The 16,608-nt window shown below is 40.8% G+C and overlaps 1 protein-coding gene across 1 annotated transcript; it reads left to right on the top strand.

Annotated features, from left to right (window-relative positions):
- The first annotated feature begins 14,043 nt into the window (after nucleotides 1–14,043).
- Nucleotides 14,044–16,151, top strand: LOC122650087. The gene is made up of 2 exons (XM_043843388.1): nucleotides 14,044–14,444; nucleotides 16,014–16,151. Exons 1-2 carry the CDS (start codon nucleotides 14,143–14,145, stop codon nucleotides 16,069–16,071), a joined length of 360 nt encoding a protein of 119 aa, XP_043699323.1. The 5' UTR covers nucleotides 14,044–14,142; the 3' UTR covers nucleotides 16,072–16,151.
- The last annotated feature ends 457 nt before the right edge of the window (nucleotides 16,152–16,608 follow it).

Below are 16,608 nucleotides of genomic sequence, written 5' to 3' on the forward strand. Positions count from 1 at the left end.
TGATAAGGAATTTTTTTCCCAATAAATATTGTCGCCAATGCGCCACCGCCTGGGTGATAGCAAACATCACACGGACATAAGCCCAGGAGGCCTGCATTTGGGGAGATAATTTCTTGCTGAAATAAGCCACTGGGTGCCCTTCTTGAGACAGCACCGCTCCTACTCCCACTCAGGAGGCATCGGTTTCTATGGTAAAGGGCAAAGAGAAGTCTGGCAATGCCAATACTGGTGCCTAGGTCATGGCCATCTGTAGCTCAAAGAAGGCCTGTTGAGCTGACTCAGTCCACCGATAAGCCCCTTTCTTGAGCAGCTCGGTTAGGGGAGCAGCGAGGTTTGCATATCCTTGTATGAAATTTCGATAATACCCCGTAAAACCCAGAAATCCACGAACATCTCGAATGCTGCTGGGTATGGGCCAAGAGATAATGGCATCAATTTTATTGGATCCACAGCCAGCCCCTGGGCCGAGACTACATGGCTCATATAATCGATGCTCTGCTGCCCAAATGCACATTTGGATCTTTTAGCGTACAGTGAATGGGCCTGAAGTGTTTGCAACACTAATTGACGGTGCTGCATATGGGCCTACCAAATAGGACTGTAGATTAGTAAGTCATCAAAAAATACTAAAACAAACTTCCTTAAAAATGGATGAAAAACAGAATTCATCATTGCTTGGAATGTGGATGGAGCACTGGTGAGCCCAAAGGACATTACCACAAACTCATAATGCCCCTCATGTATACGGAATGCGGTCTTGTGAATATCTTCACATCGAACACATATTTGATGATACCCGGACCGCAAGTCCACCTTGGAAAAATAGCACGCCTCATGTAGCTCATCAAACAACTCATCTATGGTGGGTATGGAAAACAAGTCCTTAATAGTGATGGCATTCAAGGCCCGATAGTCTACACAAAATTGCCACGTCCCATCCTTCTTTTTAACCAATAAAACCGATGATGAAAAGGGGCTGGTACTAGGGCGTATGACACCCGTGGAGAGCATCGCAGTCCCCTGATTCTCAATTTCCCCCTCCTGGAAATGGGGGTACCTGTAGGGCCTCACATTCACAGGCTGGGCCCCTGGCACCAAGTGAATAGCATGGTCCTGTTCTTGCACCGGTGGTAATTCTTTAGGTTCTTTAAAGACTGTGGAATAAGCTTCCAAAAGTACCTACAGTTCGGTTTGGTCACAAATGGGCAGCGACAAGGTAGTTGGTTGAACCTCCAACCTGAACAATGTTGTATAAGCTTGGGTTTCCACCAAGCGACAAAGGGTGTGGTATTGCAATTGGGCTGGCACCTGGCGAGGCTCTCCTACCAGTCTGACCGTAGTGCCTTCAACCTGAAATTCTAGTGTTAATTGACCATAATCAAACACTATGGGGACCAACTGAGCCAGCCACTGCACGCCTAAAATCAAATATGCCCCAAAGAGGGGTAATACGTATGCATCAACAAACACAGTATAACTCTGTAATTTTAGGGGAATCTGTTTGATTGGTCCCTCACAGACCAATCGATTCCCACTTCCTACCATAATAGTAATATTTGGGGCAGCTTCCACAATTAAACCAACATGCTGAGCTACTCTGCTCTGAAAAAAGTTGTTGGTACTTCCCCCATCAACCAAAACTTGTATAGGATGCCCAGAAATATAATCAGTGAACCTGAAAGTCGTTGGACAGATCTCACCGGTCATGGAGTGGTATCATAGTTCAGTTGTTAACATCACTCCGTCTGGGGGCGGCTCGGTAGGCTCCAGAAGTGTGAAATCCGGTGCTAGCTCTATCTCGCGTGCTTCCTCGTCATCGTATTCCAATAGGAACAACTGCCGGGTTTTGCAACGATGGCCCGGCGTGAATCGTTCCTCACAGTTATGGCAAAGGCCACGCTCTCGTCTCTGTTGCATCTCCGCCGGGGTCAACCGTTTAATTGGTATTGTCGCAAACGATTTCGTGGTTGGGTGGATCTGAGATATCGGAGTGGGTAATAGAATCGCCGTAGATGGCGCTGCCGATTTTGCCGACGAGTAGGAAAATTTGGGGTTAAGCCGACGCATCTCTGCTAATTTGGCCTCCTGGAGTCGAGCCAAACTGATCGTGTGCGCCATGGACGTCGGTTTGAAGGCCATAACTTCATTTTTGATCTCTGGACGAAGCCCAGAGATAAAACAGCTCACGAGGAAGGAAGCAGGCAGGTCATCAATGCGATTAGCCAGCGACTCAAACTTGGTCTGATAATCTGGTACTGTAGAGCTCTGCGTTAGTTTGGCCAGGGATGCTTGGGGATCATCGAACTCAGACGGTCCAAAGCGAATTTCTAATGCTCTGATAAAAGCTTCCCAGGTGGTGAACTCACCATTACGGTGCATCCACTGGAACCACTGTAGAGCGGAGCCATCCATGTGAAAGGATGAAACTAGCAATCGCTGCTCGGTGGGTGCAGCATGGAAATCGAAAAACCTTTCCGCCTTAAAGATCCAGCCTACGGGATCGGCTCCGTCAAACCGAGGGAACTCCAAATGAATTGTTCTGGTTGGGATCAGATTGGTGGTTGGTGGTTGGTGGTGGAGTATTTGGTGGGGGTCCCAGAATTCCTAGCCGCGCATCGTCATTTCCGGGGCGTTGATCCGGGGTTGGTGGCGCCACCCGCAGCACCTATTCGAGCCGACCATCCATCGCGGTCACCTGAACCACCAGATCTGTAAGGGCTTGCCGCTGAACGTTGATTGATTCGTGTAGCGCATCCAGCCGTTCGCCTTGCTTTGTCGACGTTACTCCTAGTTGCCTGATCGACTCATCGAGCTGTCTCAGACGTGTACCCTCAGCCATATCCGGCAGGTCAGACCAACGATACGCCTTCTAAAAACAGGGAACGAGAAATCAGACGAAGCAGAGACAAGAGAAGAGGCAAAAGAGAAGAAGGAGCAGAGGAAGAGAGAAAAGAGAAGGTTTGGAGATTTAACTTTTTGCATAAGCTCATAAACTTGAGTTATAGATTTGTCAAAAATTAAAAAAAAAAAAAAAAAAAAAAAAAGGAACGGAATGGTCAGCAAGTGATGTGAGCGTATACTTGTATTTGGGTTTTGAAGTAGAAAAAAACAAAAAACAAATTAGTTGCCAAATTTAATAATTCCTGAATTATATTCACTAAAATTTTAAAAAGAAAATTCTCAAAATAAATTAAGGGCAAAGCTGTTTGTAACCGACTCCGTTACAACACAATGTTGTAACCATATTTTATTTTCCTTTTTACCCTTAATTTTATATGTCACTCTCTTTTTTAAGTGGGTGTGTTTTTGTAATTTTCTCCTCCTTTCCCCTCTCCCTCGCCTCTTCTTCTTCGCTTCCGTCTCCCTCCCCTCCGGCTATTCCTCTCCCTCTCCCCTCTCTCCTTGGCTCTAGCTTCAGCTCTCCCTCCCCCCTTCCCCCTCTCCCCTCCCAGTACCTGCTGCCAGCATCTCCCGTCCCATGCCCTGGCATCCATTTATGCCATACCCCATCAACCCATGGCGAACTTCCTCACTCTGCTTCAAGTGAAACTCAAGATTCAGAAAAATGTATTACCCAGGCTAGCTGAAGCCAGGAAAGTATTTGCACCCTAAAAATCCTCGGCATGTGTTAGCCCATGAAACAACGACAAGAGCCCAAGCTTTAAAAGCCTTTCCCTCATTATAGAAACAACTCTCATCAACCAAAACTGACAAGTGGAGATTGCAATGAAGACTGTAATATCATTAATACCTTTTGTCTTTTAACAAAGAAGAAGAAATCTGTGACTAGAACAAGATTTACGAACCAATTGATGAAAGAAGAAGAAATCAAATCTAGGACACTTCTAGAACCATGAACGAGCACCGCGACCACTGAACTTCTTGGGTTCGCACCATCTATGGGTCTGCAACTAAGAGCGTCCGATGAAACCTGATTGAACGAACCTATGTGGTTAATGGTCTTGCACCGGCTGCCACTGCTATTTCTATCATGAACAAGGAAAAGAAAAGCACTGTTCGATCACCTCACAATTGATATGACAAGAAGCCGGACTTCCATTACAACTATGGATACAGAGCTCTTGGCCTCTAATTGCAGCGACGAGCAGCCCTTGGGACTCAATTCTTCAGAAATTCTCAACCCCCTCCTCTGAACTGCGCTCGCCTCAAGTCCACCTCCGTTTCTGTTATGACTACAGCGACACCTGGAGATCACATAGAAGAGGTGATAGCAAACGTGGAGGAAGCTGGAGTAACCCCACGCCAAATGAGTGATATTCCACGTCGTACAGCCAGAATTAGAAAGCACCCCACCCCATTTGGTTGATTTTGTATAAGGAAAGTCATGGGAATGTCATGGGAATTAAGAAATTCTGTTGGATGTCAGGAATGAAATGATATAAGTGTCATATAAGGATAGGGGAGTAATTTGATGTATGGGTAGGACTCGTGATCATAGTAGTAGTTTATAATTCTGAAATAATTCACCACATGGTTTTAAAAAGGTGGATCAAATAGGAAAAAAACGGGAACCACCGTCTTTTCCCGTCTAATTCCCACTATGGTCTCGTTTTTAATTTTTGTAGCTATTTTATTTATATTTATTATTTTTTTTGTATTTTAGTATATATTATTATATTTATTATTTTCCTCATTTAGTTACTCCTTTCTTTCAAAATCAATATGAACGGAACCAGGCAGCTTTTTGGCACGTCCTCCGACCCAGTTTTGAAAACTATGTGATTTAGAAGAATGATAATTCAGGAATATTTTGTTTCTAATTATTATTAAAAAAAGGGGAAAATAATTTTACAATTTAATCTTTTTTGTTAAATCTTCAGTCACAAAAAAAGTTGAACTATGAGTCTATGGATGCATGTTGGATTGTTTTGAAAATTAATAATTTATATTTCTCATATTGGGTATGAAAAAGCTCCAATTTTTACATTTTTTATTAAATTTTCATAATTATTATGAGTTTTTTTAGTTGAAGAATTTAATTATTGAATTACTTAATTATTTGCAAGGACCAAAATTTTGAACTCCAAAAAATTTTCTAGGTAGACTATTCATTTACTGTATTATTCGTGAACCATTCTAAAATTTTAAACCAAAAAAAAAAATCCTAAATTTTCAAATTTTTTGCTGAATTAATAACGAATTTGTTAAAGAGAAAAAGAATGCTAACTGGTTGCGTGGTTCCTGCATGTAGCATGCAAACATAGGAATGCGTTAAAAGACCATTCAACCCCTAGTGAAATTGAAATTCCCTTCCAAATCAATGCCTCTATGCATACTCTCATTGGCCATAGTGCTAGTGCAGGCGCTACACGACTAATTAATGTTCTCTTGCCCTGTGTTAAATATGGTCTAATCTTGTTTACTTTCCATCCTACTTGGAATCGAACTCAGTACCAACCAAGGTAGGAGTTCAAATCCTCTGCATGGTTCACTTGCACGCACATTTCAGGTGCCAAAACATGTCCCTTTTGCTTCCATAAATATCATTCTTCATCCTTTAAATGGAGTAGGTGGGACTATGGTTTGAGGAATCAGTATTGGATCGGTCGATTGTAATAGTATCAGTGATGTGTCAATAAAAGGTAGCTCCACAGATGGATGACATGTGGCAAATTTTGAGGTTGGTTCATGAAGAAGCAGAGTTTGATATTGATTCATAGAAGTCTTTGGAAACTAGAGTGGCCAGCCCACTATTCCATAGCATGTAAAGACTGCATCTAACACACACATCAGGATGGTGCAAACTGTCAATCATTCGGTATTGGGAGACGGGAGATGGGGAACGGACCTCCATCGTTCACGTGCCCATTACATCCCTTCTCAATGTATCAAGTCACGCTCAACGTATCAAGTCACACTAATCTTAGGTCGCATGTGGGTTCAAAGCCCCATTATGTCACATTATGGCATCTCTTTCTGATCGTTTATAAAAATCAAATGAAAACACTTGGTAAGAGGGGGGGGGGGGGGGAGAAAAACTCAATCCCATATCTTAGAATCAGCTTTGGACGTGATTCGATTAATGTTGAAAAACCCTGATTTGATTCTACATTTCTTCTTAAATCCGTTCTCCCCTTTAATCGATTATGACAAAACTGACTTAGGCATCGGATGATTACACCAGAACCAACTCCGGTTCATGTTGCCCTTTCAGTTTTTGACCAAATCAATCGGCAAAGGCCAATATCAATTCTTGACCCATCCAATATCCCAGGGTAAAAGTATTAAAAACAAATATCCAATTTTTCGAAGAAAAGTAAATCCCTTGGAGAGACAGGTGTTGGCCCCTGAAATATTGCACATGCAGGTAAAAGTATGCAGAGAGGATCCCAACTCCCAAAACAGTAACCAACCGTCCAGTCAAGGTGGGGCTTTCTGGTTTTTTTTTTTTTTTTTGTGTTTAGTGAAAGCTTTCTGGTTTGTTGAAGTGCACCATTACCTACCACTACTGACTAAGGATTAGTGATTGGGCCACCTGGCCATATCACAAGAAATGGAAAAGTATCTAAGGACATTTTTGACAATTACAAGAGGTGAATATCTAAGACACTTGTTGCTTCCTAATTTGAGTGTTGGAAATATTCTCTTAAACCATATTAGATATTACCTACTTCTATCACATCAATCTATCTATTTAATTCCTGCAAATAAAATCTCTGCTAATTCCAAACGACCAATTGTGTATTCCCCTCCTTACACATAGAAAAGTTAAACCCTAGAAAGCCCTATCTCAATTAAAACTTAAAAAGAAACTCCGAGAGACATGTGTAAATATCAAGAGAAAGATGATAGGGAATGGGACCGACCTTCACATGGCAAAGGTAGGGAATTCCTCATTTTGGAACAAATCAAACCAAACGTGATTGAACCATCTTCTTCTCCATCATCATTAGTAGTGAATAGAATAGATCGAATCCCCTTATATGTACAGGAAAAGGGGAAGGGAAGGAAGTCAGAAGGAAGATCATAGTATCATTTCTTCACCACCAAATCTGGGCTCTGATCTGGCAATGGTGGAAAGTGGAATCCCCACAATAAATATTTCTTAGTTTTTATTGATACCCACTTGTCCTCTCTCACTCTCTCCTTTCTCCTATATGTTTAGCGTACATATCTTCTTCTTCTACTTCTTGGACAATACAGAGTACAAGAACTAACTCTATAAGAGTAAGAAAGTTAAAAGCTTAGTTAGCCATCTTTCCAATTCCAGTCATGAAGAAGAGCAGCTTCTTACTCTCACTACTTCTGCTACTTACTGTATTGGCAGCAAACTTGGGTTGCAGCAAAGGCAGAAAGCTTTTGGGAACAGCTCAGGTAAGCAGTATTGGATCATCGACATGGGAGCAACAGATCAGCAGAAAGCAGTACCAGAAGATGGGGAAGGAGGGTGTGGAGGAGAGCCAGGCTTCCTTGAATAACCATCATAACATTCCAAGGGAATCTTACGGTGATTGGGAAAATAGCCCACCAGGACCCGCAGATGATCAGCTTCCACCTCAGGAGGAAAAGCCCTGATAGATATGTAGTGTTTGTGCATATTACATAGTAGTTTTCACACAGTAATTTTGTATAGGGTTAGAAATAGAGGTGTGCCTTGATAAAGGGTTGGTGTGAACAGATATGTACATGTGCCATTTTGATGGCTCCGGTCTCAGAGGAATAAGGTCGAATATAATGGATGCATGCGGCCATGTTGCAGCGTGATGAAGAATCTGGATTACTACCAGAGAGATCTATAAGTTATATAAGAATAAACGAAACCTCTAACGTCTCAGTTTGGCAAATTCTATTGTATCCATCACCGGCCACTTGGTGCTCTTGCAGGTTGTGAACCTTTATCGGTGCGTACATCGTGTTCTTGGTGGCATAATAGGTGGCTTCAACATATAACAACGGTAAAGAATAGGACTAGTTGCTGTGCTTTTTTGTCCCTTTATTTCTTTTCGTCTTAGGCGTGTGTTTCCAAGGAGAGTGAACAGCCGTTCCGATGGAACATTCCCACAGAGTGGATTTCATTTGGACGGTTGTGAATCGTTCACGTATGTGAACATTCCCTGTACTTTGTGTTTTCTAACGTTTCACCTTTCTAGGAGGCCAGCATCAAGATCCGGTATTATGAGTTTATGACAGGGATAATTTAAGAGTGTCAATGGATATTCGAAAATCCGTATTTGATTCACATTCGTATCCATTTAAGAGAATCTAAATCTGTCGAAAAGCTAATCGGATACGAATATAATAATCCCCCTATCCGATTGATTATTATCCGTTTTGTTTAGCAATTCGACAGTAATAAATTGTGAAATATATCTTTGTGTCCGTCTATCCAATTAAGTTTTTTTATTTTTTTATTTTTATAATTTTATAAATTAAGATAATGTGATTCTTTATATAGAATTTTTATTTGTTTATATATATAGTTTTATGCATTGTGATACATGGAATCACATATCTATTAAAATAAATACAAAATAAAATCAAAAGTATAAAACGTAAGAAAATCAAAGATTAAGAAGAGTAGAAAAAAGGGTAGTTGTTGAACTCTCATGTCTCAACCCTAACCCTCATCAACAAAATGGTAAAGATGTCTAACGGATAGGATATTATCTGAATCCGTCTGAATATAATTCGATACGAATATAATAATGCCTCTATCTGACCGCATTCGATCCATTTACATCCTTAGGATAACTACCCCAGTGGCAACGACGTAGCTGCTACCCTACAGGTGAACGTACATGTGACAGGTAACTATACTTGCCCTTTTTGTTTCCATTAACACTCTTCCTCCCCTTGTAAATGGCAAAGATGGGACAGGTGGTTACCTCTCACATGTACGTGCACAAAGGACTTGGACTCATCCTACAGGGCATACCTCTGTGTAACGTGTATACCTCTAATATTTACTCCAATATTTAAGGTTGAAATCAATTTAATTTATCCTTAATGTTAATTAATATTTGGGAAAGAGAAGGCTACCTGGTCAAATACTGCACAAACACTACCTCATCTTCTTCCTCTTCTTCTACAGACTGTTCCCCTCCCTCGTCAAATACTGCAACCCCACCCTACCACATCTGCTACCGACCATTGTCTATCGATCTCAACCTTCCTCCTCTCTTCTGATTGTAATTTTAGTCTTCCCTTGCTTGTCATTTCGATGTTCGCCAGATAGAAACTGACGGTCATTGAACTCAACAGCACCGCTTATTCATAGTTTATTTTTTATTTTATTTTTTTTTACCATTTAAACCCTCTATGGTTTAGATCTAAATTTCTTCTCTGTACAATTATAGAGGAAGCTTTTGAGATGTAATGTAAGACAAGAAATTTGAATAGAAAAAGGAATTATTCCTTTGATCAGTAGTTAATTAACCATATATATGTCCAAGAATTTCAATTAGCCTTAGGCTAATACTATCAGATGGTCCTTTAATTGGAAGAGGGTTGGGATGAGGCGATTGGGATAAACAAAGGGGGGTGAGGTGGGGTTGGGCTGTGGGGCGCGTAGCAGATGTGGTGGGGGTGGAGTTATAGTATTTGGCAAGGGAAAGAAATGGTCTGCAAAAGAAGAAGAAGAAAAAGAGTCAAATGAGAGATTTGCATTATCGAGTTTCGATAAGGACTAAGGCCATCTGAGTCAACACACTAGAGGATGAATGATCTCGCTACCTTCTTGAGCTTAATGTTGAGGATATCTTTAGAGGGAAGAAACCTCATTTTTTCATTGTTGTGCTTGAAGGAATAAATATTCGCATACCCATAATGTTTTGCCTTCTTATCAAATGGCCACAGTCGACCAAAAAGAATATGACACATCTTCAGAAGGACGTTACATTATACTATATTCATGAATCCACCAATAGAGTATATGAGCAAACATCTATCAGTAATCTTGAAATTAGAATTTTTCTCCCATACAACTTTGTAGATTTTAATGTGGCTTTGTCTGCAATTCCAGTTTATGAATAACATCTTCAGAAACAACATTAGTGCAAGTATCTCCATCAATCACCATGTTGCGTAATTGATCATTGCACATCACGCGGGTCTGGAAGATACAATTGCAGCACCAATCTTCAACCGGAGTGACCTTGTAATTGATTAAACAATAAATAAATCAAAATTTATAATAGAATGGGATGACTTTAAATAAGGAGAATCTTAAATGGCCATTAAACAAAGAACGGATTATGGAGAGATATAATGGAAAATGAAACTTTAAATGCACTACCGAGGGTGACATGCAATAAGTTATATAGGATGGGGGTAATCCTGAAAATAAAATAAAAATACTTAAAAGGCAAATAAGACTTCAAAGGTAGGGAAAAGTTGCAAGGGAAGAGAAGATAAATAAGAGGGTGGGGCAGATTGGTCCATGGGCCAATTGGAAGAAGAGTTGGGCTCACGTTCACGTAGACGAGAACGGCTCACAGTCGTCAAGATGGAATCCATCCCATGTGGGTCCCGTAAGGTGGATTCTATCTTGATGGCTGTGAGTCGTTCTCGTATGTTCACGTACATGAATGTGAGCTGGACTCTTGGAAGAACCGTGAAAAAAAAAAAAAAAATGGGAAAGAGAAAGCTACCTAGTAGTGTGTAGTGGGCAGCCTATGCACCCAAACACAAGGCCGCACAAAATGACTGTCTTAGCTTTAGGAATTTCCGTCTTTCCAAGGGAAGTGGTGGTCATTTTGCTCGGCCTTGTTTCTTGGCACAAGGGCCGCATACCACATGCGACCAGATAGCATTGTTGCTTCCTTATAGGGGAAACAAACGCTACCTGGTCGCTTGGCCTGCATGGCTCCTATGTCTAGACATAGAAACACGTGAAAGTACCGCATTACCTCCATGGAAAGGCGGAGATCCCACCCAGGGTGATGCTTGTGTGCATGCTCCTATTTGCCAGTGTGCATGTGCAGGCTCTAGACGCCCAAACTAAGTTCTCTCGCAATGTTACCTAGTCCCGTGGCTCTCGCACCTAGACATAGAAACACATGAAAATACTGCACTACGCCAATTGAAAGGCACAAATCCCACCCAAGAGATTGCTTGGGCGCACACTCCCATTTGCCAATGTGCATGTGCAGGCCCTAGAGGCCTAGGCAGCTAGCGTTCTCTCTCAACGATACCTGATCTTGTGGCTCTTTCATGACTCTTGCGCCTAGACACAAAAACGCATGAAAGTACCGCATTGGGTCCATGGAAAGGCAGAAATCCCAAGCTCTAGAGGCCCAGGGAGCGTTCTCTCTCCCTTAATTATATACGAGATACTATAGAGAAGATTTACATAACTGTAGTAGAAACACTAGTGTAACTGACGTTGGAGAGAAGAAGGGCAAACCGACAAGATCCTCTATGTATATAGTAGGGATGTAAACGGATCGAATTCGGTCGGATAGTGGCATTACCATATTCGTATCCGATTATATTCGGACGGATTTGGATAATATCCTATCGGTTTCTGACGGATTCGGATAATTTTCGGATAGTGATTTTTTGAATGCAGATTCTGCTAAATGAATATGAATACGGATCGAATACGAATTTTTGACTATCCATTGACAAATTTACCATTTTTATGATGAGGGTTAGGGTAGAAACTTGAGAGTTCAGTAACTACCCTTTTTTCTATTCTTCTTAGTCTTTTATTCTCTTACTTTTTTTACTTTTGATTTTTTAATAGATATGTAATTCCATGTGTCACATTGCATAATACAATATACATAAACCAATAGCAAATCTAGAAAAAGAATCACAATGTCTTAACTTATAAATTTATAAAAATAAGATAACAAAATCCAATAAGGTAACTTAACAGGATAGACAAACACAGAGTTATATTTCAGATATTTTATTACCGTTGGACTGCTAAACGAATCGGATAATAATCGATCGGATAGGGGGATTATCATATTCGTATCCGATTAGTTTCGGACGGATTCGAATTTTCCTAAACGGATACGAACGCAGATCGAATATGAATTTACGAATATCCATTTACATCCCTAGTATATAGGGGAATAATGGATTTAAAAATTGGCAAATAATGTGATTCGCCTTCACCAGATTTAATTCGTCCAAATCACCAGATTTTGAAGCTGGCGAATCGAGCCAGAAAATGTTGTTTTTCCCTCTATATTTCATACCAAGTGGTCTCAGAAAACAAAAACAACAAAAAAAAAGGGGATATTATTGTATACTCCGTGTGTAACATACACCAATTCACTGGTATTTTTTAAGGGAAAGGTTGTTTGAACCTAAGGCATAAGCGCCAGAGAGAGAGAAAGAATGGATTTAAAAAAAAAAAAAAGAAAAGGATGTGAGGTGCAGTGTACCCTGCTTGCACAAAGAACCCTCCCTTCTCCTCTCTCTTGAGCAAGGTTTCACAGAACCAAAAAGATCATGTCAATCCGGGTAGCATGCAGCTGTGTGCAGCACCTGAGATGAGGCGGACGCATTGACCGCCTTACCCCTACCCGAGCAAGGCATTGGACACGGGGTAAGATGGTAAATGCGCACCGCCTCATCTCAGGTGCTGCACATGCAGCACTGCTGCCCGGATTGACAGGAGCCGAGTCCTTCACAGAACCGAGAGTTGGGACAGCCGATTTGTAACAAAATCGACTGATACCAATGCTGATTTCCACCAATCTTAATCGATGTAGCTTGAATTGGAATTAGAATGGTTCCATAACCGATTCTAATTCCTTGACCATTTCCCTTGTATTTTTAGTTGAATCGGGTCGATTTCTTAACCAATTACAGTTCCACCTCTATATGGCAAAAAATGAATCAGTTGATTCGAACCAATTCAAAATAATTCAAATCGGAATTTGACTGAGCGATTCCATCATTGATTACACATTTAAAAACTAGGGGTGTCAAAAGTGGGACAGAATCGGTAAATCGGCCCCAACCGAACCAAAATGGCTCGACCCAAATCAAACCAAGGTCTTATTGAGTAGGTTTCAAATTGGGGGTTGTATACAACCTCAAAACCAAAACAAACTACATTGGAAATCGAAAACGGCTCAAAACATATCAAAATGGAAACCAAACTGATCTAACCCGATAAGAAATCCATAACAACCTGAAACCCATTAAAAATCAAATTATTCCCATATTTTGTACAAATATGTATATTAAATCGAAACCAAACTTTCCTTATTAATTTGGTTTCAAATTCACCATTCAGACACCAAAACCGACTCAACAAAAGTAGAAACCGACCCGACCTGAACCAACTGATTGACACCCCTTTTTAAAGAGTCTAACCGATTCCCCATTGCCCCTTCCTCCTCCTCTTCATTGGTGTGCTTCGAAAGCACAAACAACATTGGCAAAGCGTGGGATCCCCTCCCTAAAAAAATTTCATACTAGTGGATTGTTTCTTACGTAAACACTCCCACCCCATCCCAGTACAGAACGGCCTAGTTTTCACCTTTCGCATCCCTCTCCATCTATAAAATATAACCAATTCTCTCCTTAATTCTCCAAAAGAAAGTTGCACCGGCCGGGGCTTTCTCCGTCACGATGGCCAGACTTGCTGTTACCGTCACTCTCATCTTCTCCTTAATCCTTCTTTCCCACGCTCATTCCCTCCAACCTAACCAACCAGAGGTTCCGGATTCATCCTCCAAATTGGCAATTTTCCCTTCAAATCATCTCACAGACTCAACCACCGACCCCATCATACGCCTTCCTTCCGATAAAATTGCCGGCTTTAAACCTACCGACGCCATCGCTGAGCTGCCAGGATCCGATGCAGTGGCCGCCGTTCTTTCCCGTGATCACCTCCAACCTAACCAACCAGACAATCAAATCATCGAATGGAACCCTAACGATACTCCTGGATCAGCCTCTGAATTGGCAATATTCTCTTCAAATCATTTTACAGATTTAGCCACCCTCCCTACTATTCCTGAGAAACCCAATGAAGATTTTGCTTCCAAAGAGATCGTTGCCGAATCTGAACCCACCTTTGGTTTACACTTCCGCTCACACTGCCATCATCAGAAGGAGAAGCACAAGAAACACGGTTTCCACTTCCACTTCCGCTTCCCCTTTTCTTTCCATTTTCACTCACACTGCCATCATCATGAGAGGGAGGAGAGGGAGATGGAGATGGAGATGGAGATGGAGAAACAGTTTGAGCCACGCATCGCTGCAGAAGAGATTCCATATGGTGACGACATGATCAAGGCTAGGACGGCAGGGTTTCTTGACGAGAAGCGTGTTCATCATCACAAGGCAGTTGGGGAAAGTGAAGGGATGATGAGATTCGAGGAAGGCAAGAAGAAGTTCCATAAGAAGGGATGGAAGAAAGACAAGGAAGATGGTGAAGGGATGATGATGAGATTCAAGGAAGGTAAGAAGAAGTTTCATAAGAAGGAGTGGAAGAAAGAGAAGGAAGATGGTGAAGGGATGATGAGATTCAAGGAAGGCAAGATGAAACACCATAAGGAGTGGGAGAAAAAGAAGGAAGACGAAGGTCTTATGAAGTTGTTCCGGAAGTTCTTCAAGCACTTCCGGAAGTTCTCCAAACACTTCAGCTGAAGGGGTGGAAAAAGGCCGGTAGACCGCCGTTATACTAGGGAGCTAATGCCCACTGTGTGTATCTCTCTCTTTCCTCAGTAAAATAATCCTGGCTTTTCTTGTATGATGCCCGCTCTCATTGGTGGAATTTTTATCCTTTTAATTACACTGCATGTACATGATGTCAAATACATTTAATAGAGGGAGATGGATCCCATGTGGATCCCACCTCAGACAGGGGGGTAGGATAGTCATTTCTACTTCCTTTGTTAGATGTATTTGACGTCAAGTACAAGCAATGTAATTGAGAGGATAAAGAGTCTCATTGGTGTCATTAACTAGCTTATAGCATGTGGGCGGTATACTCGTCCCTCCCTTGGTGGATTTTTTCTCTTGCGCTTTTGTTTTTTGTGACTTTGTTTTTTGTGATATGTGACATATTTTATGATTTGAAAAATAAAAAGAAAATTTGAATTATTGACTTTTGAATTGCAGATCCGTTGTGATTGATTATTATTGTATTCAATGTATATTGTCATTTCTACCCAAAAAAAATGTATATTATCACTAATAGACAATTCATATAGGGAGAGGAATAAACACACTGCCCATGCAGTAAGCTATCAGGCAGCACCAAAGGAGGTGCAAGACGAAGCATAATACAAGAGAAGCAAGAGGGTCATTTCAATGGGGAAAGAGATAGATAGATAAAGAGGGTCCTAGTTTATGGTACATTGACGGTGTGCCATACTCTTTCCAGTCATATATTAATAATACATATTTGTTTTGGCGGTGTCAATGAGTTTTTCCAATTTGCTATATGTATGTTTTGGGAGAGATATGTACACATCATTTTGTTTATATTATAATCTCATACGTCAAGTCAATGACAAATAGTAAATCAATACATTTAATGAGAAGAAAGAAACCTCTATGCATATTTAATGAGGAAAGAAAGGAAAGAGAGAAAAGAGACGAACGACTATGACAGAGACGTACAAGCTAACAGTATGTAACCGTCTACTTCTTTTTCCCATATTTTCACTTTAACATAATTTATTCATAGAATAAAGAAAATATTCAAGTTTATTTCAAGCTTGAATATTCCTTTTGGATCGAGTTTTCCTTCACCCGCTATGAATCTCTTCACTCATGATCTCTCTTTGGGACCCATTTTTCCTCCACCTACGATGAAAAGAGAATCTCTTCACTCTCAGTTCTAGCACTTGGATGAGTCTCCGAGAATTGAACCATGCCAAATGTTCTTCGAACATTCATTTTATAAGGAGAGTAATTATTAGATTTCAATTGTGTATTTCCCTTCACCAATGAGAAGAAAAACCTTCTCCTTCTAAAAGCGAGTTGGGCGTCAGATGATTATCTATGATTTGCACGAACCAACAATCAGAATCTCCAGCAGCTCTGTTTCATCATCACAAGTCACTTGGGGATGGTGAAGGGGTGATGAGATTCAAGGAAGGCAAGAAGAAGCTTCATAAGAAGTGGTACTGAAAGAAAGAGGAGGAAGACTGTCAAGGGGTGATGAGATTCGACGAAGGAAAGATGAAGCGCCATAAGAAGGGGTGGAAGAAGAATAATGAAGAAGATGAAGGGATGTTAAGAACTGAGGAAGGCAAGATGAAACGCCATAAGGAGTGGAAGAAAAAGAAGGAAGATGTAGGTTTGATGAAGTTGTTTCAGAAGTTCTCCAAGCTCGCCAACTAAAGTGGTTTGATGTTTTTTTTTCCTCTCTTGGTACTCTATAGTTTTTTTTTTTTTTTTTCGTCATTCGAAAAATAAAAATAAAAATAAAATATTGATTTTGATTTTAATGTTTTTTTGGGGGTAAAACGAGATTTATTCATTAGAACTGGAGAACGCACAATTAATGGGCCAGACGGCTCCTCCAAACATGGAGTGGAATTTGGTTATATTATTGTTCACGTTTCCAATAGGACCTTCCTTGCTAAGGAGTCAACAATAAAATTGATCTCTCTAAGAATACAATGAAAAGAACAAGTTCTAAAATATGATTAGAAATGCAAGATA

The sequence above is a fragment of the Telopea speciosissima genome, chromosome 2 (assembly GCF_018873765.1).
Source record: "Telopea speciosissima isolate NSW1024214 ecotype Mountain lineage chromosome 2, Tspe_v1, whole genome shotgun sequence".
Taxonomy (NCBI): Eukaryota; Viridiplantae; Streptophyta; class Magnoliopsida; order Proteales; family Proteaceae; genus Telopea; species Telopea speciosissima.

Coding starts and splice junctions, on each gene's coding strand:
- LOC122650087 (XM_043843388.1), top strand. CDS start 14,143: ATGGAGATGGAGATGGAGATGGAGAAACAGTTTGAGCCACGCATCGCT. Junction 14,445..16,013: donor AAAGAGAAGGAAGATGGTGA/AGGGATGATGAG, acceptor ACTTGGGGATGG/TGAAGGGGTGATGAGATTCA.